Source organism: Mus pahari, chromosome 5, assembly GCF_900095145.1.
Source record: "Mus pahari chromosome 5, PAHARI_EIJ_v1.1, whole genome shotgun sequence".
In the NCBI taxonomy this organism is placed as follows: Eukaryota; Metazoa; Chordata; class Mammalia; order Rodentia; family Muridae; genus Mus; species Mus pahari.
In genome coordinates this window covers 129,732,685-129,758,477 of record NC_034594.1, presented here as the reverse complement: position 1 = coordinate 129,758,477, position 25,793 = coordinate 129,732,685, and the positions used below count along the sequence as shown (strand labels likewise).

At 41.3% G+C, this 25,793-nt stretch overlaps 1 protein-coding gene across 5 annotated transcripts in view; it reads left to right on the top strand.

Moving 5' to 3' along the window:
* The window catches only part of Ralgps2 (Ral GEF with PH domain and SH3 binding motif 2), a 125,750-nt gene extending 101,570 nt beyond the window's left edge, over positions 1–24,180 (top strand). For 2 of the 5 annotated variants that reach the window (XM_021198981.1, XM_029538310.1), the window contains 7 exons: positions 255–406; positions 4,309–4,363; positions 8,415–8,520; positions 11,024–11,116; positions 15,089–15,194; positions 17,199–17,290; positions 19,145–24,180. In XM_021198981.1, the coding sequence (XP_021054640.1) occupies positions 255–406; positions 4,309–4,363; positions 8,415–8,520; positions 11,024–11,116; positions 15,089–15,194; positions 17,199–17,290; positions 19,145–19,174 (634 nt within the window). In that variant the 3' untranslated portion in view covers positions 19,175–24,180. Of the gene's footprint in view, positions 1–254; positions 407–4,308; positions 4,364–6,911; positions 6,990–8,414; positions 8,962–9,490; positions 9,983–11,023; positions 11,117–15,088; positions 15,195–17,198; positions 17,291–19,144 lie in introns of those variants that run through there. The other 3 variants (XM_021198978.1, XR_002380558.1, XR_002380559.1) reach the window with 3 other exon arrangements.
* The last annotated feature ends 1,613 nt before the right edge of the window (positions 24,181–25,793 follow it).

Sequence of the window (25,793 nt, the reverse complement as noted above, 5' to 3'; positions counted from 1 at the left end):
AGAAAGAAAGAAAGAAAGAAAGAAAGAAAGAAAGAAAGAAAGAAAGAAAGAAAGAAAGAAAGAAAGAAAGAAAAGGCAGGCAGGCAGCTCTGGCTTAGCATCCTTAGGTGTGCACTAGAGACTCCTTAAGGAGGGACGCATTCTCAGTGGGTGTGGTTCTGTTCCAAAACAAACTCTGCAAACAGGTTGAGTGTCTTTTATATTCTGAACTAGAAACATAGGAAGTTATAAAGAATGTTTCTCTTTGTTTCTAGTTTCATTCATAAGATGAACACAGCAGAGTTTAAGAGTGCAACATTCCCAAATGCAGGGCCACGGCACCTGCTGGATGATAGTGTCATGGAGCCCCATGCACCATCTAGAGGCCAGGCTGAGAGCTCTACACTTTCCAGTGGAATATCCATAGGTGAGCAACTCAACCCGTGCTTCCAGCTGCTACAAAATACCTCAGCTGCAAAAACATTCATCAATCCTAGCACAGTGGTTCTCAACCTCCTAATGTTGTGACCCTTGAATATAGTTCCTTGTGTCATGGTAATCCTCTGCTATAGAAATAATTTTGTTGCTACTTTTGCTAGTTATGAATTTTAATGTGGATATCTGATATGTGACCCCTGCAAAAGGTTTGTTAGACACCCCCACCAAGGGCTTGAGACCCACAGGTTGAGAGCCACTGCCCTAGTATAAACACAAAAAAATTTTGGTTTAAAACAAAGGTACAATTAAATATAAGATGATGATAATTTTTAAACTGTTAATAGTTTTGACTCTAAATGAGAAGACCTTTGAGGACTTTGAGAAAAGACCAGACTACTTTAATTGGTTGGTTAACTGTATGCTATTTGGATATGGAAGTGAAGAAAGGGGAAGAAAGGAAGGAGTCAAATGGGATTCTAAGTCCCTTGAATTCAGCAGCCAGTTGGCTAGTGGTGATCTTAGCACACAAAAGACCGGGAGAGAATCAATGCTGACTGCTGACATACATAATGAAGAGGTGAGTGAATTTTACTTTGAAATAGTTTGGTCCTTGCTAGAGATGTCAAATCACTGGACGTATGAATCTGGGGCTCACTTTGGGTAGTGTCAGGTTTACAGCTATATGTAAAGTACCAATATCTCAAACTGTAAGACTTGTTTAGATCACTTAGCTATAGTATAAATAAGAAAGAATGTTTCACATTTAGAAGTTTATAGAAATTATTTTTAATAGAAGATGGGCTAACAGAGGAGACTATGAAGGGGAAAGCCAGATGTGCTGCTACAGAAGCCCATTGTCTTGAAGAGGGAAGTTGTTCTGTGTGTGTGTGTGTGCACCCCACATGTGGAGGCCGAGGTTGTCCTGGGATGTCCTCCTCTGTTACTCTTTACCTGATTTTTGAAATAGACTCTTGCACTGAACCTGGAACAGGCTGCCAACCAACCCTGAGGATCCTCTAGCCTCTTCCTGCTGGTGCTGGGGTTCTAGGCATGTGCTGCTGTGCTGACGAGAGGTCTAGGGCTCCAAGCTTGGATTTTCATCCTTGGATAGCAAGTACACTTCACTGAGCCAGTGCCCCAATGCAGAAGAGGAAAATTCTAAACATAGCAGCATGTGGTGCGGAGCTGAACTAAGATGCTGCGTTAGTACGTTCCCTTAGATGCTCGGGATGCTTCCCGCTGTAGTCGATTACCCTGTGGCTTTCTGAGCCTACAGCAAGGGAGCCATCATGGTGGAAGCATGCAGCAGAGCAGAACCATTCGCCTTGAGTTGGAAACTGAAAAAGGATGGACTGGGGTCCTCTAGGCCCTCCCTAGGACAGTCCCCTGAGTGCCCCACCACCTCCCAACAGGGCTGAGCCTGGGGACCATCCCTTTAAAACATGGACCTCTACAGGGTAGCCTAGGTTCAGACTGTAGCCAGTTGGTGCAACAGTAATCCCAGCACTTTGGAGGCTGAGGCAGGAGGAGCTCAACTTGGAGGATAATCTAAGGTAGACAGCCAGACTCTGAGAGGGAGGGAGGGAGGGAGGGAGGGAGGGAGAGAGAGAGAGAGAGAGAGAGAGAGAGAGAGAGAGAGAGAGAATGAGAATGAATATGAGAGAGAGAATGAATATGAGAGAGAATGAGAGCGCATGCTCGCACATGATGCACATAAGCACAAGTGCCCCCAGAGAGGCAGACACCTCAGATAGCCCTGGAGCTGGAATCACAGGCATTTGTGAGCTGCCAGCACACATCCAGGAACACAGCTCAGGGCCTCTGCAAGCACAGTATAAGATCATAACTGCGGAGCCATTTGTCTAACCCCCAGTTTTTCTTCTTAAACTGTGGTTTTTTTTATCTAGTCACTATTTTTTTTAATTAAAAACTGTACCCATAGTATACTCAGTTGTGTTTCGGATTGTCACACTGCTCAAGGGCTAAGCTGTATTGATATAACCTCTCAGTGTCAGAAGAGATTTATTATCTGAATTCCAAACCCTAAACACAGAATTGTTTCTGAGCCCCCACCCCCACCCTCGCCAGGGCCACCCAGTCAGTACTTGTGATGCTGGTCTTCTCTTTTTATGTAAATACTGCTAATTAAATGACAAGACAGCTTGTTGCCTGAAGTAATACCTCTCTATTATATAATGTTGTAAGTCATGTGTGCAGCATCAGCCTTGATAGGAAAAAAAAAGCTGTTTTCAGTTAAAAGTTTGTTATTCCAATGGAATATAGTGTGCTACTTAAGAAAAAAGATTTAGTATACATATTTCACTTTTCCCTCGGTGTATTAAAATTATACCCGAATTTAGCTGTAGTTTTTACATTTGTTGTGAGTGTGTCTTGTCAGAAATGTAGATGAAACGTTTATGAATCTCCATGGAATCAGGATTTATTGAACATTGGTTTCACAGGTACCACAGTTTCATGGCAGCAATTTGTCAGATATTGCTCTTGCCAAAACAAACACAGGGTCTCTTACTCCAGTCTTACTTGATACTAGCTCAACGTCAGATATTACGGGTGACACAGGCGGGTTGTGGAATGGCTACAGAGGATCAAGGAGGCAAGGAGCCTCAGCTGAGAAACCGGAAGTGAGGTAACAAACGGGCAGGAGGTCTGTGTGAGGGGCTCCAGGTCAGACTTGAGCCGAGTCTAGGGACGGAGAACAGAGGGCGGGACCAGATTCAGCTGAAGGAATGAGCAGCCACATGGGCAGTACATCCAGACAGACAAGCTGGGGGACAGACAGACAGTAATTTGAGTAAGTCACCTCACCAGAGGTGAGCTGACACGGAGAGTCAGGAATTCTCTTCCTGTCTGTCCCTGAGGCACACACCAGTGGTCAGGTAGTTAGTTGGTTGGGACTGGTGCTGGCGCTGGCACCATCAGAGGGCTATAACCTCTGAATTCTGGCTGCGGGTGCTGCTCCTCCTTGACCTGCTGTCTCCGTTAAGTTCTTTTATGAGGTCTGAATGTGCCCATGGATGCTTACAGTCCTCATTGACACCGGTAAATGTGTAGGGTGACATCATTTCTGCTCATGAGACTTGTCTAAAATGCCCAAGCCTCTGGGTTTGAATCCCACCACTGAAAAAGAAGTCTTGAGAGGAAAATGACTTATATGTGATATTCTCAATTTGAAGTAAAGACACAATAATCTTTTACTATTTGCCTACACAATAGCCTTAGGAGAAGTAAGAAAATAAATACAAAGGCAGATACCTGAAGAGATGGCCTCCAGCTTGAGGCATTTAGTCTAACTTAAGTAATCAGATCATATGTTGTACTTACTAGAAGAACATCTGTGGGAAGTCTTGCAGTCAAGCTGTGTCCTGCTCATGGCTGTGTGGTAATACAGTGGTGTTCCAGGTGGTGCCATGCCCTGGGGAATGCCATTTCAAATTTCATTAGGCTGTTTATCCTCATCATGGTATATTGGTTTCAAAACAGGAAATTCATATGCCATGACCTCTCTCAATGTCGGTTGTGGCAAACTTAGTAAGCAAAGGCCTTTTCTCTGCACACTCTGATGGTAGAAGACTTGGTTTTGTGGTACTGAGCGTCTGATTCAGGGGTAGACCAGCTCTCTTCCACTAAGCTACATCTCCAGCCCTTGTGTTTGCTGTTGCTGTTTGTTTTTGTTTTCAGACAGGGTCAAATTATTACTTGACCCAAGCCATCTTTGGATTTACGACCCTCATATCTCCCCCTTCTAACTAGGATTATTAGTATTATTAATATATTATTAATGTGTACCACAAGAAATTTTATTTTTTAGATATTATTTTATTTATGGAAAAATCAGTTCTGTAACAATAATAGAACAACTTTTGGTTTTAGGGAGCAGTGATGGTTCTGAACTAAGTGAAGAGACCTCATGGCCGGCTTTTGAAAGGTAGGAGAAATGATCCACTAAAATTGCTTCGAACTTATTTGGTCTGTCTTAAAGAATATATGAATTTGAATTTGAAGAGATACTTGTTACAAATATCACTAAGCGACTTAATTTTTACTGGTCAGAAAAAATGACAGTAGACATTTAAATCTGGAATCGTACATGCGAATGGCTATTGGTGATCGTTATATATGTTTATTTGGTGTTTTTACATGTGTTTTTAAATTTTTGAAATTGTAATGTAGACTTTTAATAATGAATTTCTAATAAAAATTTTAAAATAACCATAATTAACTTCTATATTCCAAAATGAGATTATTTCCTTAGGCCTGGGTAATTTAATGGTAGACATTTATTTATCACTTTGTTGCTTTCCTGAGGACAGAATGACAGCTAACTTAAAATGGCAAGTAAAGACTGATGTTTGACAGGAAGCTCTGTGTATGTGTAGAGCTTTGCATGGACTGCTGTAAGGCCATGCTGCCTCCGCCTCCCTTTAAGTTGTGAACTATGTCATACGTGTGGAGATGGTGCTCTCCAGTGCTCCTCAAATAGAAGATCTCCCTGAGACTAATGAAAAGTTATTCAAATAGGTATTTGCTAAACGCCCATTTGAAATCTTATGTCATTAATTACTTCCTTGGGCTCAAGACATTTGACTTGACAGAAAGAATTGTTCCATTTTTACGTGTTAAACCAAGACCTGAACTTGTAAGCAGCGAGTGCAGTGGGATGTTGCTGGTTTTTATGCAATACTAAGGAGTGGACCTAGGGCCTTCTACTGAGCCCTGAGATCATTGCTTAGATTAAATATTTATGTTCTATGAAAACTTCATATCACTCATTTTTAAAAGGAACATTTGAAATTATATTTGAGTTGTCTTAATTTCAGGCTGCTTATTGGAAACTTTCTCTTTAAAGATTTCTCAGGAGTATGTTATGACGATTTCACTTAAACACTCTACTTTTTTATCTTTTATATACTGAGTGTCCCATTTTGTTGTCACCATTGGGGAATTTCTAACAACTTGGTTTTGTGTTCTCTTCTGAAGTTTTATTTTCATTCTTTCTTATTTTTCTTTTTAAGTTTTATTTTTATTTTGTGTGTATAAGTGTTTTTGCCTGTGTGTATGTATATCTGTACCATTTTCATGCCTGGCACCCACAGAGATCAAAAGAGGATGTCAGATCACCTAGACGTGAAGTTGTAGATAGTTGTGTGCCACTGTGTGGGTGCTGGGGATTGAACCCAGGCCCTCTGCAAGAGCAGACAGTACTCTTGATGCTAAGCCATCTCTTCAGCTCCCACTTTCATTCTGTTAATTTGAGTTTACCTGAAACAGAGAACAGAAAAGTTCCATTGGGTTTGCTCTTTGAATTTGTAAAAAGTGTCTTTCCCTCGAGAAAAGGCATAAATAACATCAGTCTTGGTTAAGGTGTATATTGTCACTTTTAGGTCAACAGTATTGGTTAGCAGTTGTTCCTTAGGTTGCTCTAACTGTAAATACAAAACCCAGCCTTCCACTGTGCTAGTGTGTTCTCATCTCAGCAGGTTACCTATGCAGGCAGTTCATAGGGTCTTAACTTTCATACCTCAGAATAGTGATTTTCTTGTATAAAAGTTTGTTTTGCATACATTTGCCACTAACATGGCTGTACTTGTGCCAAATTCAAAGTGGTGCTCTTCAGACATTTTAAAAACAGCTAAAAAAAAAAAAAAAAAAAAATGTAGCCCAGAAAAATTAAGGCTTGAAATAGTCCTGTCCCTCACACACACCAAGTGCCCTGCATCAAGCTTGGGACCTTGGGCATGTAGCAAATGCTGCATCAGGAGCTATAGCCTCAGCCTCTGTATTTTAACCACAGTTTTCCTAGAGACATATCAAATACCACAGTAGGGTTTTACTTCAGGTATCATGTATCACATCCTTTTGACTTTCCCAACTTTCCCAAACAAAGAAACACCATTGTTTCTGGGTATATTTCCTGCATCAAGTACGACATGATCTGGGATGAACATTGGTTTCCTACCATTCTCATCATTTATACGAAATTACAAACTGCCTGTATTTACGCCCTTTGTCTCTACTAGTTTACTTTGAGTTATAATAGATTTTTCTCATTTATTTTAAGTTTATAAGCCACATTACTTTTAGGTGTCTTCAGAGGGACATACAATAAAATTTATATATGTCCATATACCATATTTAAACTGGAATCCAAGAAGAGCAAAGGGACTTAGGAGCATTTTTTCAGGTTTCCATACTATTTGGCCATAAATAGTTCTTAACCTTTTGACAGATGTATGAAAATGAGTGCATGTGTTACTGTATACGATAGCATGTACTTTATACCTGTGTTTCTAGAGTCAATAGAAAAAAATTTAAATGTGTTGAATGTTTTAAAAAAGAACCATATCTTACCCTTTTTAATGATTAATATAGAAAGCTAGATTACATAGGAAACTGGAATACTATTCTAGGTATTGATGATGATCCTATGAATAAAAATATGAGTAATATATACAATTTATAATGGAATCCAACAGGAACAGATTATACCATTCTCTCGGCCCGGTGACAAGAGTGCCACGAAATGGCTATCGAAGCCACACGAAGGCCAGCAGGTACAATCCCCTGCATCAGGGGCCATAGAACTCCCTTCTGGTGTTGGTGGCTGGCTCATATGGGTGTGGTCTGACATTTTTTTCTCTTCTTCCTCAGCTAATTGGTTTTAAAACTAAACAAATTGCCCATGAACACTTTCTTTAAAAGATTTAATGCAGTTTAAATTTGAAGTATTCTTTCTCAATCACAAGGCTAATTATTAAAAATTGCATCTTTATGTCACATTTTTAAAACGCTGCAGAGTTGTTAGACCTTTAATGACACACTTTCTAGTGCTGCTAATTATGGCTGAGCTATACAAAAATCAATTTATTTTTCTTACGTTGTAATCAAACCATTTATTTTTCTAGTAAGTTTATATCAAATTGTCCTTTCAAAGTAAGTTTTTTCTTTTCCTCAGATAAACCATATTTTTATTGAGTTCTCTACTTAGCTGGGCCTCTCTGAACTATTCTAACTGTGGGAGCACCTAAATATGGTAGATCCATAGCGGTGGGAACTCTAGTAACAGGAAGTCACCTCAGAACAACAGCACAGTAACTCTGAGAAGCAAGCCCTGTCAGTTTGATGGTGTCTCATCTCGTGTGTCCCCTCTGTAGAAACAGCTGGAGCATGAAATCTCTAGGTTGTCACTTTGAAGACACCTAAATAATCATAAAGTTGAGCTTCAACATTCTTGGCTGTTTTAAGAGCTGTACATCTCACAACACATCACCAGAGACTGGCATTTAAATCATTCTGTCTTAAACATAGGCTCTAAACTCAACTGAGGAAAGACATTAAAGTGGGCGCATATGAAAAGGGAATCTGGGTGTGAGGTAGAAAGATGTTAGGCTTCTGAATGTCACTAAAATTTCTTACCCAGAAAGCCAGTTTCTAAAAGCAGGTGATTGACACAGTTACTTTTATTTAAATACTTTAAAAGGAAGTGTGAGTTTTCTGGGGTCAGTTTTTTTTCTTAGGGGGTGGGGTGGAGTGTTGGTTGTTTGTTGTTTTTGTTTGTTTTTCTTAGCTTGTTAGTTATATTTCTATGTTTTGTATACTTAAATACTTGTAACAAAATCGTTGTCTCTCTTGCCAACAGTTTCTGATGGTTGACCACAGTGATGTACTGTGCTATGTTAAAAAAAAGTTACCTGGAAATCTTAACTAATTTTAGTTAAATTGCTGCTTTCTCTCTAAATTCCACTTATTGAAATATGTGATGAATGTGTGTTTAAACATCTGCTGGCCTTAATAACTTCCTAATTAACCTTTACGACAGCTTAAAACTTTCAAATTAGTAAGTCTGTAAGATCTTCAGTGTCTTACCAACTCTCAATAAAGTGTCCGAGTTTAAGCATAAGAATAATCGGATTATTTATGAGCCCTCTCGGTGACCACCGCAGACACCCTGAGCCTCTGTGCTTGTCTCACTGTTACAGCTCTGCAGAGTCAGAAGATTTGGCCGTGCATCTGTACCCCGGGGCCGTTACCATTCAGGGTGTGCTCCGGAGGAAAACCTTGCTAAAGGAAGGCAAGAAACCCACAGTAAGAGTCATCTCTTGAGTCATTTAACCTATACATTTTCCTTAATATGTTTCTTTCTTTCTTTGTTTTTAATTTAAATCCTGGACAGGGAAAACTCTGTTCTTCATCATGAGGGTGAGCACACAGACAGAAAGTATACCTGGTTGTTGATTTGGGTATTCACAAAGAAGAGTGCTGGGACGTGAGCTTCAGCCAGTGGAAAGCTTCTGTTAGCCAGCCGGAAGCTACCCTGGGTGTTGGGGTTCCCAGTGTAGCCCTGAGCCTTTCTCAGGGTGAGCTTCTAAACATAAAGACCATGTTCTGGGTTGACATACCTTCAGATAACAAGTTAACTTGAAGTGGAACTGCAGAAGCCAGACGGCAAGGCTCCCAGGCCTGCATGTGGCGTGTGGCCTTGCCCTTTGTTGTAGTTTTGGCAGGTGGTGCTGTGTACATGCTGAGGTCCAACCTGAGTGACGCTCCACCGTGGAGTCAGTTGTGCTAAAGTCTGGGGCCCTGTCCAGGTTTTGGTTCTGACTTAGGTAGTTCCTTGCTTTTCCCCTGTTGACTTGGGCCAACCTCAAAGTGTTATTTAGACTATTGGCTCACAGGAAATGAAGAAGGCAGGCAGGGGAGTCAGGGCTCCGGCCCTCCAGATCGATTCCCTTGCCCTGTTTCTTAAAGTAGTAAATCTGCCACGTAGGTTGCAGCTAAGTCACATTTTAAGCATACCTAAACCAAATAATCCTTCACTTCTCTTCAACTTCCAAGGTAATTCTTATCCAAAATTATTTTTTTTAATGAACCCATTCATTAAGAAATAGCAATAATAAGCTGGATGTGGTGGTGCATACCTTTAATCCCCAGAGACAGGTGGATCTCTGTGAGTTTAAAGATAACTTGGTCTACACAGTGAAAGCTTGGTTAAAAAAAATAACAATAAGTAAATAAATAGTAATGTGTGTAGAAAAGTTGAAAGTAAAAACCTGAGAAATGGAATTTGACCAGTTTTGTTCTATTAGTCCATTTAAACTTTGTAATGCAGTATTTTTTCATGTAAAACAGAACCCCAATTCTAAATGTTCTCCAAACAATAATCATACTACAAACAGAAAGTTTATTGGAAGAGCCTTTAGTACAGAGAGAAAGTTTGGTTTTCTCAGCACCAGAGGAGTACTAAGGAAAGTTTGTCTCTTTACCACAAATGACTGGTAGATGAAGAGATAGCTGAGGTGAGAACCAGAAACTGTTTCTACCTCAGCAACCCTCTTTGAATAAAACATGAATGACATTAGGTTTACTCCTAAAAGTAACATTAGGTTTGCTACTGTTGAGCAGTGGTGGTGTACTCCTTTAATCCCAGCATTTGGGAGGCAGAGGCAGGAGAATCTCTGAGTTCAAGCCCAGCTTGGTCTGCATAGGTGAGTTCCAGGACAGCCAAGGCTACAGAGAAACCCTGTCTCCAAAGAAAACAAAGAAAAAGTAAAGAAAAAAAATTGAGTTTGTCTTTTATAGATCAGCATGGATGAGATTGTTGTAGCAAGAGAAAAGGCTCATTTTGTGGTGTTTGTGAGGCAGAGAATGTATGCTGGAAACCATGAGCTTTTTTTTTTTTTTTTTAAGCCAGACTTTGTACAGGAGTTAATAGAATGAGGTTATAGGAGAATATAATAAAACTTTGAGGAGTGGGTATGTAATTGTTGTCTATAGAGAAAGAGTACAGTGTTTTAATTGAGTAAAAAAATAAAGAAAAAAGATACTAAGAGATTGGTAAACTTTACACACTCTTACCAGTGGGACAACTGTGCTTCTCCTGTGATACTCTGCTCCTATAATATGGTGCCAAGAAACCAGATACAACTAGAGGTCCCAATTTTATTGATCAGGAGAAGGCGAGGGCGTGGGGTGAAGGTGTGAGAGACTAGATGGAGTGCCTGCCTGTGGGGTGTAGACCATCTGGGAAGAGTGGAGAAAGGACATGGTATTGGGGCAAGAAGGTGATGGCTCTACAGAGTAATATTGGGTAGTGATCTGATGTGCCTGTGTGTATGTACATATTCATGAGTTTGTGCTTGTGTGTATTCATGTGCATATAAATGCACAATTCTGCATGCAGTTGGCTAGTATTGGGGTCTTTTTCATCACTCCCCCCTTATTTTTTGAGACAGTTTCACTGAACCACAAGATCACTGGATGGCCAGCAATCTGTTTGTCTGTGTGTGCCCCAGATACACCCAGCTTTTACATGCTGGGGTTCTGAACCCAGGCCCTTGTGCATGCACACCAAGCAATCACTTTACTGTCTCCCTAAAAGTTACAGGATTCTTGAAGAATTATTAGATCCACACTAACCTATATTCACTGAACATGATTGGGGAGGTGGTATCTAAGGTGCAGATATCAGAAGTGCTGTAACCTGCCTCTGAACTTGCAACTCCAATAGCTGAAGCGATAGTAGAGTGCTGTCACAAAGAAGGTGAAGCCAGGCCCTTTCATTAGTTACCCATGTGTTTATCCTCCACAGGTAGCATCTTGGACAAAGTATTGGGCAGCCTTGTGTGGAACACAGCTTTTTTACTATGCCGCCAAATCTCTGAAGGCTACGGAAAGAAAGCATGTGAGTATTCCTCCTCAAATCCTTAACTTTGTTTCACAACTTCTTCCTGGTTGTAAAGAAAACACTCTACCTTAGTAGGACATAGGACCACGCTCCTCACCTACCAACTCTCATGCTTCCTCCTGATGTGCAGTATTGGAATTGGAAATGTGTGTAAGGGACCACTCTGGAATGTGTGTCTTAGGGTTTTACTGCTGTGAACAGATGCCATAACCAAGGCAACTCTTATAAGGGACAACATTTAATTGGGGCTGGCTTACAGGTTCAGAGGTTCAATCCATTATCATCAAGGTGGGAGCATGGCAATATCCAGGCAGGCATGGCGCAGAAGCTGAGAGTTCTACATCTTGTTCTGAAAGCAAACAGGAGAAGACTGGATTTCAGGAAGCTATGATCAGGGTTTTAAAGCCCACACCCACAGTGGCACACCTACTCCAACAAGGCCACACCTCCTAATAGTACCACTCCCTAGGCTAAGCGTATACAAACCATGACAGTGTTTAAGGGACCATTCTGGAATGTGTATAAGGGGCCATTCTCGAATGTATGTAAGGGGCCACACTGCATTGTCTTGGGATCTCTTGTATGTTTTCAAGTTTTTTGAACACTGTTTTTTCATTGCAAGTGTGAAAATGACAGATTACAAATATCTACCACAGCATCAGACCTTTCTCAGCCCTGAGTCTGGGTCAGAACATGGCTCTTGCCTCACAGCTTCAGTTCCTGGTATGTAAAATGGAAATGAAAACAATACCTAAAATTCTCTCCCCATCTGGGCGTGATGGCACATGCCTTTAATCCTAGCTCTCAGAGGCAGAATTATGACCTCTGTGAGTCCAAGGCCACACTAGTGAGTTCCAGGGTGACTTAGGGAGACTCTGTCTCCAGCCTGAGAGATGGCGGAGTGAGGAGGTGATGGGGCACAGTGGGCACTGCACCCTGCTTCCTTTTCCTTTAGAAGCCTCTTGGTGCTCTTTCTCTGCACATAGCCTTTATTTATGGAATGATTACATTTTATAGTATACCAAGTGTTAGCTTTTATTGTGGTATTTCAAACAGAAGTTTTGTTCCCTAGCCCAGCCTTCATTCTTCCCTCAGAAGTCCCCTTTCCCACCGTTTTTTCTTTGAGAATTTCATGCACAAGTACACTTTATGTGAATTATTTCTGCCCCCACTCCTCTTGTATGACATTCTTTTCTTTTGTATATACGCACACATATACACCCTACCCTTGGTATGCAACCTGCTGAGTCCAGTTAGTGTCGCTCTTACTTGCATGTGTTCAGAGGCGACCACTTAGGACTCACACTGCGACCTCAGGGAGGGACTGAAAAGTTACCATGAGTTCAAAGCTAACTTGACCAACTTTATGAGACCTAGTCTCAAAAATGAAGGCAAGAGGAAAGATACTTGACGGCCATATGCCACACATATACCTATATTGGGTACTATTTTGTTATATTGCTATTTTTTGAAATTTAAAAATGAAAACATACTGATGATACTAAAAGATTTAGGTAAAGTGTAATCATTGCAAAAAAATTAAGCTATGTTTAGATCAATACATGGTGATTCAACAAATGTGTTTGATTGGTTAAAATTTGAAATGGGTGGAAAAAGAAAAGTTGTGTGTTTATAAAGTAAGAATAAACCAGAAGAGTAGAACAGGAAAGTGACCAGAAGGTAAAATGCACCAACCACCCACCTTAATTAAATGCTCGCTTATTAGGAAGAATGGAAAGACTGCTAAGCTTGCATCAGCCGTAAAGTTGCGAGTGCTTGAGTGCGTGCGTTCATGCGTGCATGGTAGGCAGGCAGGCCCCATTGGTACTTCCCTGAATATCGAAGTTCCTCATCTAAGGAAAACTTGTGTTCTTTGAACAAGTGAACAGAGATGTTGGTAGAAGAATATTTCTATAATGGTTACAATAGCAGAAACCGGAAAATACACAAAATAATTAGCAGTAATTGTATTAGGGTTTAATTGCTTTGAAGAGACATCATGACCACGGCAACTCTTATAAAGGAAAACATTTATTTGGGGTTGGTTTAGACTTGAGAGGTTCAGTCTGTTATCTTAATGACAGGAAGCTCGGTGACACAGGTAGGCATGTTGCTGGAGAGGGAGCTGAGAGTTCTGCATCTGGATCCATGGGCAACAAAAGAGAGAAACACAAGGCCTGGCTTGAGCATCTGAGACCTCAAAGACCTGCCTCCTAATGGTGTCAGTTCTTGTGAGCCTATGGGGTCGTTTTCATTCAAACTACCACAGCAAGGAAAGTTATTGATCAGCTTAAAAAAAAAAAAAAAAAAACACAAATCACAGTATAAATAGACCCAGTTAGCATGAAACTGTATCAGCACAAAAAGCCCCTGTTTCCAAGCACAGGATGGAGTTGGGGGCGAGGCGTCCCTCCCCACACATGACTGACTCCAGACCTGAGGGGTTCAGCATATTGAGGAGTATCACCGTTTAGCTCATCCCTCTGTACTATGGGCCTACACTGCCTGACAGTGCAGCAGAAGGTAGGAAGCCCATGTTAGTAAATTGTGCAGTTTATTTTGAAGTTAGGTTATGAGCTGTCAAGTGTGCTATCCTATGGTATTTTCAATGTCAGTTTTATAGCTTCCTGGTTTTCTTTTTCTTTTTCTTTTTTGTGCCATTAACATTACTGTGGTACTATAATCATTCCTTTTTCAGTAATTTTAGCTGTAAAAGATAGTAAGCAGACATGTTTACGCCCTTCCCAAATAAGATGTAGCACCTGCCCTGTAGGCCGTCCTCGCCTGGCACCATCTTGCAGTCCATTGTAGTCAGTGCTCTGCTTTCCTTCACCTCGGGGGTTGCATGTCACCTGTGCACGCGTGCACTCTCCCTTTTTGAAGACAGGGTCTCACTATGTCAGTTTGGCTGACCTAAAACTCCTACAAACTAGACAGAGATTAAAGATGAGCAGCACCACAGCCAGCCAGCCGTGTGCATGCGTGCATACGTGCATGTGTGCGTGCATGCATATATGCACACTCCTAAGAGCTGACAGTCACTGTTATTGCCTGAAGTTGTCATTTATTCCTTTTCATAGTTGAATAGGCTTGTGTTCCATGAGCTTATCATAATGCCTCCATTCCGTTGAGCTGTGGGTTTTTATGTACAGATTCTGTGGGTGTATCCTGAGGAGTGTAAATACCAAGCTTTTCCAGAAAGGGCAAACTAAGTTTCCTGGTCATGGAATAATGAGGCTGGCTCCCTTTGTCTTTGCTGCCCGTGTTCATAAAGCCTAACTTTATTCTGTGCTGTTGATTATTCAGTGAGCTTCACCCTTCTTGTGCTTTTGCTTCTACCTAATGCCTGTGCAGATCTTTTGCTTGTTCTTATTCTAATTAATAAAAGTTCTTCATTAAACCAAGGCACACTCCACTAATAATTTCATGGTAGAATGTTGTTCATTGTTTTGCTGCGTACTGTGACTTCTAGCAGTTTAAAAAAAAAAAAAACACACATACACACATGCTGCTAGGATTGAATTGCTGCTACTTAAACAATCTTTTTAAATTTCTATTACTGAGATTAACCTTATTTTCTGCTCTTCATAGCACCCCTTTCTCAATAGAAAGAATAGTTAACTATAAAATAACCAGGATTCCTAAAGTACCTCCCCTTTTTATTAAATCTATCTTGCTTTTGCAAAATGCAAATAGGAATTGTTGGATAGCCTCGCCGGCACATGAAATATTCAGGCTAAAGGCGCGCAGGTGTTTGGGAGCAGCAGCTTCCCAGCATGCCCGTCAGGGATGCGGAGTGGCCACCTCAGAGGACATGCCGAGATGCCCTGAGTGCCCTGTGTGCGTCCAGTCACACAGCTTATCTCCTGTGGACTCACTGAACATAAGCTCCCTGACACTTTTAACTTTGAGAACTGGACATAACAGTCACTGGTCATCTCTGTTTTCTCTGCTCCTCTCTCATCTCAGTTCAAATCAACGTCAAATAAGAATGTGTCTGTGGTGGGCTGGATGGTGATGATGGCTGACGACCCAGAGCATCCAGACCTCTTTCTGCTGACTGACTCCGAGAAAGGTGAATGGTTAGACAGACTGGGGTCAAGTACTGCAGACCCTAACTCCGGATCCCGATCCGGCTTCTGCTGTATTATCAACAGAGAAGTATTTGAGGACTTTATCTACTGGGAAGACTTTGATTCCATGTTGTGGTTGAAGCTTTAATTAAAAGCCCAAGTAGTCCAGATCATGGAGTCTGTATGCCATACTTTGGACAAAGGCTCACCACACGTAAATGCAGTGTGCATCATCATCTGTACCCAGCAGTAACATCATTCTCAAGTCATTCCATAACTTTTATTATGATTTTATTGCTTGCTTAGCTCAAATCCAATTCTAAAATAAAATACCTTACATACAATATATAGAAACATTCGTTAGAACTGACCATAGGAGTCTGGGAAGTGGGTGAGAAGAATTGAAGCATGGGCTTGTCAGAATTCCGCTACCTGGCCTGCGGCATCCGTGGCGGCTCTCATAGGCTCCATCCGAAGATCCTGAGCAGTTGCTACTCTTCATTAACAGCAGCTGCCAGCTGTTGTTGACAGCCTCCACATAGGAGTCCACCTGGAGAATTCTTGCACATCTGTTCCAAATCGTTCACTTAGCAACTCTTACTGAAGTAGATTACCTTTAATTAACTTCACAACTGAATGTTTACATCTGTTTAGGTGTGGTTTTTGTATCAAAAAATAGCTTTTCATGTATTATAATTTTAAATTAAAAATTTAATTTGTATGTTAGATGCAAGAAAAAAATCTTACCAAATTGGTTGTAAATCAACTTACAGAGTAAGAACACCTTACTCCCGGCTCTCTAAATTAAAGCCTCAGTCCCATAGAATCTCATGGCTACTCATCATAAAATTGCATTTTTAAAATGAGATACTGAGTTTTACTAACAAATTCTTTGGTTTCCTTCCATCTTCTTAGCATACTTCATAGTTATTTTGGAGTACACAGGTTTTTTTGGTTCATACTAGCAACACTATTTACTAGTGTAAGTTGTAGCCTTGATCAGTGCAATTGTAGACTTTTTAATTCAGATTAAATAGTAATACCTGAATTCAGCAAACAAAACAGGACTAAGGTGGTTTATGAGCATTCCATGAAGACAGAACAGCAGCTTCTGAAGGTGAAGAGTGCTTCAGGAGCCTCTCAGAGGGCACTCTGAGTACTGAGGGGTAGGCTCTGCATCCTAGGGGATGAGAGAGGGGCTCAGCAAGAACATAGATCAATGGTGAAAGAAGAGACCACTGGGCTCAGCATGCTGCAGTTCAGAGATGAGTGCTCCACCCACCCCTTACTCAGTACTGTATGGAGCCGTGTAAAACACCCGCATCAACGTTGCCGTCTTATCTCACGTTGAATGAGATTAGACACAGGACCTGCCAGGTTCACACAGGGTAACTTCCTAAAAGAGAAACACTTGCTGTCTCCCCGGGGCTGGAGATTTTTAAGCTCAGTGGTAGAGCACTTACTGAGCAAGTCGGAAACCCTGGCTTCCAGTTTCTAAGAGAGCCCCCCAGAAGATCTGAACATTTGTAATAACTTAGCATATGTCTTAACAATGTTGATGTTATATAACTGGCTATTTAATGTAATTAGGAATGAATATTTAAGTGGTAGATATATAGAAACATGAACAGGTGAAACCTCCATACTATTAGAGGACACATTGGATGTGAGCATTGAGAAGCAGGGTTGAGGCCTGAGGATGTAGTGCTCGCCTGGCATGAGCAGAGTCGTGGACTTCCTACACAGAGGTGTGGGGTAACAGTATTTTGCAGACAATTATTTTAATGAACATTTAGGGAACAATAATCATTTTACCGTATGCATGGTAGAAAAGTGACTTTCTAAATATTAGGTCCTGTGAGCAGATGACATAAAGAATTTCCATTGGGAAATTCTGAAACTGAGCTCTGTAGTCATATTTCATTCAGTCTTACATATCTGGCAGGAATATTGTGTTATAGTCTTTAAATTGATTCTTTTTTTTTACTTGCTTCTGGCAACTACAGGAAATTCATACAAGTTTCAAGCTGGCAGCAGGATGAATGCAATGCTGTGGTTTAAACACTTGAGCGCGGCCTGCCAGAGTGACAAGCAACAGGTGATCACTCACCCTCCTCCTCCTCCTCCTCCGAACTTGTACCTTTAAACATTCATTCATGTGTTTAAGAAACAGATTCATAACGTGTTAGCCTAAGCTGGCCTGGAACTCACTAGTTAACCCAGGCTGGCCTCAAACTTGTGATCCTCCTGCCTTAGCACTAGTGTAGCTGAATAATATTCCTAGTGTTTTTTTTTTATTATTATTCATAGCAGTCACTAAGACATGAAGTCTACGTTTTAGAAAGATATATAAGTAGCCAAGCAGTGGTGGCGCACGCCTTTAATCCCAGCGCTCAGGAGGCAGAGGCAGGCGGATATCTGAGTTCGAGGCCAGCCTGGTCTACAGAGTGAGTTCCAGGACAGCCAGGGCTACACAGAGAAACCCTGTCTCGAAAAAAAAAAAAAGAAGAAGAAGAAGAAAATAAAAGAAAAGAAAGAAGAAAAAGGAAAGAAAAAAAGAAAGATGTAAACAGAGCTATGTCATGTAGACTAGCGAGAGAAAGACAGGTAGGTAAAGGCAACATGTGTGACTGAGCCCTCCCAGAGTGATGCTGATGTGACTAGTAAGAAGGAACAGGCTGCATAAGAACAGGGTGAGTTTGGGGACAGCAAGTGTGCAGATAAAGCTAGAGGTTTTTAGAATATCTGTGTCTGGAGTACAGGCAGATCATCTAGTAGAATTCTTCATGCAAAAGCTAGCATGTCAGGCTGGAGATTTCCAGTGACGAAGAATGCTTGCTGTTCTTGTAGAGGACCAGAGTTCAGGTCCCATCACCCAGATCTAGTGACCCAACTACCTTTGACTCCAGCTCCAGAGGGTAACAGGTTTCAGAGAAAGTCTGCTGGCCTGTGAGAGCCACTGAGCCACTTTAAGAGTGAGGAGGGGACCGCTGACCTACCAGCTCTGCCAGCACTTAGGAAGCCTGCACTAGTAACTCCATGAAACTCAGTAGCCCTTAGGGAGAGAGTCATTACTTGACCAGTGTGTCCAAGCTCTGAGCTTCATCCCCAACACAATGATTCTTTTAATTCAGACATGTAAGAAACCAAATTAAATACAGTGTCATCTCAAAGTGCTAAATAAACTTGCATATATAATTGTTTGTTTTTAAGTCAGAAACTGTCAGATAATTTTGCCTAATAGATTTGACTTTTTAGTATTTCTGAAGTTTTCATAGAAAAGTCCTTCATGATTGCTATAAAACAGTCAGTGTAGCTTTTTTAATTGATGGTAATTGTATGGAATTCTGTTCTACAAGGTTTGCCATATTTCTTTGATTCATTTATTTATTTTGGTAAACAACCATTAGGCCCCTGTAAGGCACAGAAACTCTGTGTCCTTCCTCCTGTCCAGGCACATCAACTTGGAAAAGCGTATTAACCGTGATTCTCTAGTGATGTGGCATGCTAGACTCGCTGTTATAAACCACACAGATCATCTTCTAATGAGTTCCCTGTGAAGGACATTTAAACCGTGTGGTGGCTCATGTTTACATCCCAGCACTCAAAAGCTCAAGGCTGGCCTGGGCTAAAAGTCGAGTCTGTCTCAAGAAAGATGCGTAGGTCAGCGTGATGTGGGCTTGGCTAAATAACAAGACAAAATAAATGCTGAATTTGGTTTATTAAATTTTATATAAATTGTTAAACACAGATTATTTAACAGGAAACTATATATTATGTGTTATATAATATTACAATTTATGTGTTAAATTTGAAGTTACAGAATCCCCCTCACCCCAGAGTGGATTTGGGGGATTTAGGACATTGTGACAGCAGTATTCAGTGACAGAGATGTATCCAGGGACTAGTAGAAATGGCTAAGCAGTCAGTGTGGGCTGCTTGTATTTTTCAGGTTCCTACAAACTTGATGACTTTTGAGTAAACGCCTGAGACAGAAGAGGAGTGCTATGGTTCCCGTGGGAACCGGGACCTGCCGAGAGCCCCAGCTGCACCATCCGGTGCCAGGAAGAGCCCCCAGGCTCCAGCCCAGCCTCCGGAGCTCAGAACCAAAAGCACTAATTTCAGGGAATGAAGTGAGATGTTCCCAGAGAAAAACAATGGAGTTGCAAAACAAACTGCCATGAACTACGCTTCTTCTCTCCGAACTGACCTGTGGAAACCACTGCCTTAACAGAGTGCGAGGAGAACCGACACCAAATAGTGTGTGTGCGTCTTCTGGCGGTGCTGTGCTTGGAATAAATTGTAGCTAATTTGCATTTCTTTTAACTTTGTACTAATTTTGGAGGGGAAACCATCTTTTTTTAGATACACTTTAAAATGGAAAAAACATTTCTTATGGATTCCATCAGAAGCCGTTTTAGGTGCAGTGAGAAGTCCCATGAGGAACAGGGTCTGCTCAGCCTCTGCCAGTGGCTGCCTCACGTTCCCACAGCAAGACCTGGGAGGGACCTGCTGTGGACGCTGTGGGTGCAGTCTGGGATACGGGGAGGGCATGCCTCCCTTTGGATGAGGGATCCATTTAAACACTACCGTTTGGAATTGAGTGCTAGAAGGAGAACATGATTTCCTGCAGGAGGGACAAAGGCTGAGTGTTCACGTGCCAGCAGGCTCCAGAACACACCGGGGTTAAAGTTTAACTTTCTGTATGAATTCATTGTTGGACCCGAAGCTGCATAGGAGCACGGTGATCCCGCGCGTTCACTCGGGTTTCTGTAGCCTTTTCTCGAGTCAAGTGGATTGTCCAGCCACGGGTGTCGCGGGGAAGACCCTGGTGTTTCTCGGGGTATTGCCCCTTGCAGTGTTTAATGTGCAGTATGCCAGACTTATTTTTTATTGAATTTGTTTTTGTTCAGTATGAGGTTCAAAAGCATACTTGTTTAAAAGGTTCTTCATGTATATGTATGTATTTTATTGTAAGACAAAGCAATTTTAAGAAGAATAAAGGCGAAGTTTGCAGTTCTAGGAATTAAAAATATAAAACCTTTTCTTGTATGACTTCACAAAATGTACCAGAACATTTTTTTTTCAGAAAGTTATTGTCGAGCCCCAGTGTGAAAACCATGTTTGTTAGTAACTGACCAAGCACTGGAGAGAGCTCTCCTAGGCAATAACACATTTAATTTTTAAAACGAATGTTAGACTTGACATAGCTTAGAATTTTAACCAAAAATAACGCTTGACTCTTGCAGGGTCCCCACTTTTACAGTGGTTCTGTGTGCAAAGGCCTTGACTGACAGACACATCCTAGCAAACTGCTCTGTGGGTCTCATGTAAAATGTCTCTCACATCGTGTCCTTCAAGAACTGTATACTTTATCAGAAGTATTTTATCACCAAGCCCATTGAGCTTAACTAGAAAATACTGTCTATACAGTAAGTAGCTAAAAAAAAGAAAAGAAAAGAAAAGAAATTAGTCCAAGAGGAAGTGAAGAGCCTTTTCTGAGTGTTTCTAATCTGAATAATTCTGTCATGTGACAGAAATACCTTATTTGGGACTTCCTTGCCAAGCAGGGGAAGGCGCATATTGCTGGTACGGAATGATTTTTCAGATAACGGTCTAAGGTGACCGGTGTTGCGTGTGCGCAGACAGATCCTGAGTGGCTGGCAGGGCTGCAGAGCGGGCTTTCCCTGTGGGTCCTACTTTTGTCTTGCCTTTTTTTCCTTTTTTTTTTTTTTTTTTTTTTTTAGCAATTTGTTTTGCTCCAGAATAATGTTTTAAATAGTATGCATACTGTTGAGATACTGTGAATGAGAACCTGTGGCTGTTGTATCACTCTTCTGTCACGAATAAGCTAAAGCCGTTACAATGTAGGTGAATCACATCCATGCAGATGGGCAGCTCGCAGAGGCCAGCCTCACAGTTTTGCCAAAGAGAAAGGGCTGAAATGGGAGTTGTGTTCGGTACACCCAGCTCTGGACACTTACGGGTGTGTAGAGGAAGAACCATATTCAGATTTGATCAGCCAGGTTCGATTAGCATCATGGCCCCTGGCTGAAAGTAAAACTATTTTTCTACCTTGAGATTGCGCTAAAGATCAGTCATTGCTTTTTAGGATGATTTTAGAAACTGTGAGAGATGCGTTAGAGTAGGTGAGTTGTTTTTTATCTGTAATTCACCAAATGGTATCAGATTATAATTGAAGCAAAGAAAACATTGCCAAACTGTATTAAATATTTGAGTATTTTACTTATTGGAGATTGACTCCTATTACGCTTACCCTCGGGTGTAAATTAGTTCTCACCAGCTCACTTCCCACAGACATTAAAGCTCGTTTGTTTCTCTCATAGCCAACTCTTTGGAGAACTCTTTCAGAAACTCGATTAAAATTTAAACTTTACAAGCAGACCGACCGGGATATTGTACGGTCTGGTGTGATAGTACTAGCCATCTCTCATCTAACAACTGATTCAAACAGAGAGGCTTATTTTTCAGAAGTCTGTTTTAAAGTGTACCTGTGACAATGACTGCATAATGCCCCAAGCCCCGTTTTGGGCTTCGTGTGCTTTCTTTTCAGAATCTTTCAGTATGCTGGCTAAACTGTAAGGATCAGAAGAATTGATGGAATACAGCTTTCCGTTTGGTTTCGTTCAGGGTGTATTTGTGTAAACAGTTCAGAAAGGATCGACCTTGGGATTGTGTTTTTCCCTCTTCATAGGCCTATGTTCCCATGGCAGTTATTTTTCTGTGTCAACAGGACCATCTGCCATTGTGCCACCTTCTGCACAGGCCCTTGATCTTGATGTTGAGTCAGTCACAATGTTCATAACCGCAGAGTTTGACTTACTAGGAGCCCAACAAGCAACATTGTTATCCAGGAGGAATGAGCCATGCTTAGCCCCTCCACGGTTGGAGCAAGGATGACCACAGCCTGCTCCATCTCTGGGCTGCATTACCTCTCCAGGTGACCTCAGCATGGTCTTCTCCTGAGGTTAAGTCTGTAAATCATGGGCATTTAAAACCGAGGCAGTCTATTGATTGGAAGTCAGTACTAATAGCTTTAACTCATTAGCCTTTTAAGAGAACATACCCTTCCTGTTTATTGAGGCACATTCCTTTCTAGCTGGATTTTAAGCCATCATCCTATTACCTTCTGCAAACAAGAGTTACTGGTATTGCTTACTGGAAGATTGGCTTTAGTCAGAAGAAATCCTCTGCCTGCAATGCTTTTGAAAGACTTGGATCCTTTTGAAATGGATGCTGAGCTGCACTGTGTGGGACAACAGCAGTGAGGACCACTGCTGCTCGAGGGGTGACAGCTAGTGGTGGTTGGGGTGTGGCTGACAAGCCTCCTTTTAGGGCTTGCATTCATTTTCTTTTATATTATTTCTTAGAACCATAGTACCATCCTGGTTTTATAGCCGGGGGAGAGGGGGGTTATTGCTTTTTCAAGCATCTGAGGTACAAGAATTGCTATTAAATAGTATTGATGATGAATTGCCTGTGAACCACTTCAAAATGATTTAAGTACCTTTTGGATTTGCTTCTCTAAAAATGGCTTGTGTCTAAATTTCAGTTTGAGAATCTACTGAAGAGATGTATACGAACCAGCTCTTCAGCCCAGCAAAAGCAATTTCTTTTTACCTATCTCTAGGCATAGTGTGGGGGAAATTGGGTCAGTGTCTTAGCAATCTGAAGGTCAGTGTTAGGGCATTGAGGATGACTGAGATCACCTGCCCACTTAACCCCCTGGCTTGAGGGGCGTGCAGTCCCTCTCTCCACCCACTAAATCTAGCAGTCGTAAAGGAGACTACAGATATTTGGATGCTTGGAGGCCTCTGATCTTAGATCTTAGTTCTTTTTCAGATAAGCCTCCCCCACCCCGTTGCTCTCATGTCCAGGTAGGTAAGAAATAGAGCCACTCAAGTCAACCTTTTGATGAGCAAGCACTCTTACTGTTGGCTTTGAAGAACCTCCATCGAGCTGAGTATATTTTTTTTGTGTGTTGTTTTGAGCTTAGATTTAGTGATAAGGCCTGTTGGGAAAATCCTAAAGGAGTAAGATGCACACAGAAGATACACACAGAAGGAGTTGTTGAGATTTCACTAAAGTCCTGTGATGGCAGTCTGTTGAGCCAGAAATGGAACTTATTTCAGTTTCCTACTTAAGACAGAATGAACAGACAGTCCCTTCTGCTTGTTACTGCTGAGTTGAAAAATCTGCAGGAAAGGAGCGGCACTAATAATAAATCAAAGGGAAGAGTCAGCCAGGGCGAAGTTTAGAAACATCTTGCTTAAGACGTTGGAAGTCTGGGAGATGCCGTCATCTGAGTAGGAACACTGTTTTCAGGGTCCTTAGAGAATAGACACACACAGACACAAGGGAAGGGCTTGTTCCTTGGGGGTTTCAGACAGTTGGTCTGCAAAATTAGAGTTACAGGAGTCCATAGAGCACTTGAGGATAGCAGACAGAAAATGCCAAATATCAGGATATTTCAAATTTATATGCCAAGTAAAAAATGTCATGTCCCTGAAGATGTCACTTAAAAGAACTACTCAATAGAATTCTAAGAAAGTACTAATTTAACGGGTGTGACTAAGGTAGCAGATGGGACACAGAAGTCTCAAGTGTTTCTGCACCTTGGCTGTTGACATTCGTTCTTTGACAGCCTACTGAAGGACCTGGAAGAAAGAACTCAAACATCTGTAGGGATAATTACCCAAAGCTAGTAATCTATAAAAAAACAAAAACAAGCCCACAAGCCATTTTCATTCTGTGTTCCAGTTAACTTGAGGTACTTAATGATGAAGCATTCGCTTGCACTATGACCTCCTTGAGTGATGTGCGCTTGGCTCCTCTCTGCTTTTGTTTCTTTTTAATGTGCAGAAGTGAATGTGTGATCTTCAGTGTGTTTGCATAAGCTAACCTAAAATGAATTTAACAACAGTTTTCTGAGATATTTCTATTGAAATAAATGACTTAAAAGTAAAAGTATAGATTGTGTGTTGTTTTTGCTGTTACCGTATTTACACTTAAAATGCAGTCAGCTTTGTGGGTTTGGTTTGGGTCTTTAACCTTTCAAAAGAAATCAATAAGGACAGTGGCTGCAGAGGCAGTTTCTGCCCCCAAATGGGATTGTGGTCTGGCATGCAGTGTAGACAGGGATCTTCTCTCCCCACTGAATGTAAGCAGCGCCCCCAAAGGCCTCATTGCTGAAACTCTATCTGTAGGTTCCAAGGCACAACTTTCTGCCTCCAGGACTAAACACTGAAGCTTGAACATTATGTGTGCTTGCCAAACATTCTGCCACTGGGGTATATACTCCCTGACTCCTCAACACAGAATCTCAGTTGCTTGGGCTGGATTTTTAAGTGGACCATGAATTTGAGATCCTCCTGTCTGACCCTCCCAAGTAGCTGGGATTTCAGGACCATACCACCATGCCTGTGTGTGTGTGTGTGTGTGTGTGTGTGTGTAACAGACTCCATTGTCCCATCTATGGAGCTTTCAATTGATAGAGATACATACACATGTCTCTGTGTGTATGTGTGTGTGTGTGTGTGTGTGTGTGTGTGTGTGTGTGTGTGTGTATATATATATATATATATATATATATATATGACCTATGTAACCATGAATTAGTTTCCAATAATTTTCTCCACTCTTTAGTGACCTTTGAGAACTCAGGCTTTTTTACAGAAACCAAAAGAGTATGAGAGCTCTCTAGGGGGTCAACCCGTACTGCTACCTTGTTCATTCTTCAGTTTTCCTTAAATGCATAGGTGGGTCTTCAGGTTCGGTTTACTATATAATTTGTCACTCAGCCAATACCACATTGCCTTAAGTACTGTATGACAACTGTTCCTGAGTCCTGTCTCCAGGATCATCTTGTCTAGTAATGAAATCACTGCTGTCACTATGACTAACTGCTTTGGTATATAGAGTAGTTTGAGAATTAGCAGATTTTTAAAGTTTATCTGTTCGTATAAGATTTATTTATATGAGTATACTGTAGTTGTCTTCAGACACACCAGAAGAGGGCATCAGATTCCATTACAGATGGTTGTGAGCCACCATGTGGTTGCTGAGAATTGAACTCGGGACCTCTGGAAGAGCAGCCAGTGCTCTTAACCTCTGAGCCATCTCTCCAGCCCCTGTTTGTTTGTTTGTTTGTCTGTTTGTTTAGGGCTTTTACTGCCCCTCCAGTATTATTTCAGTTGACTTGTTAGTGGTCTATATCTTTTGTTAGCTTACATACAGGTAAATTTTGTTTTTCTTTGACTTTTTTGTTCATTTTTCCCTTTCTCTCTAAGAATGCTATTATTAGGTGCTTATGTCCAGCAACTTCTTTACAAGTCAATTCTATAGCTTGTCCATAGATTTTTTTTGGAACCTTAACTACAAACAGAATAGTTGCCTCTTTCTTCCTTTCTTTAGCTGTGTGTGCGCCTATCTAACTTACCTCATTTGGCTTCGACTAGTGTACAGAGCCAGGTCAGAGGCAGTGATGACATTTCAAGAGTCTAATTACCCAGTCCTCAGTGGACCTCAAGAGTGGGTGAGACAAAGACTGAGAAGTTCAAATCCTCGGGCAGAAAAATGAG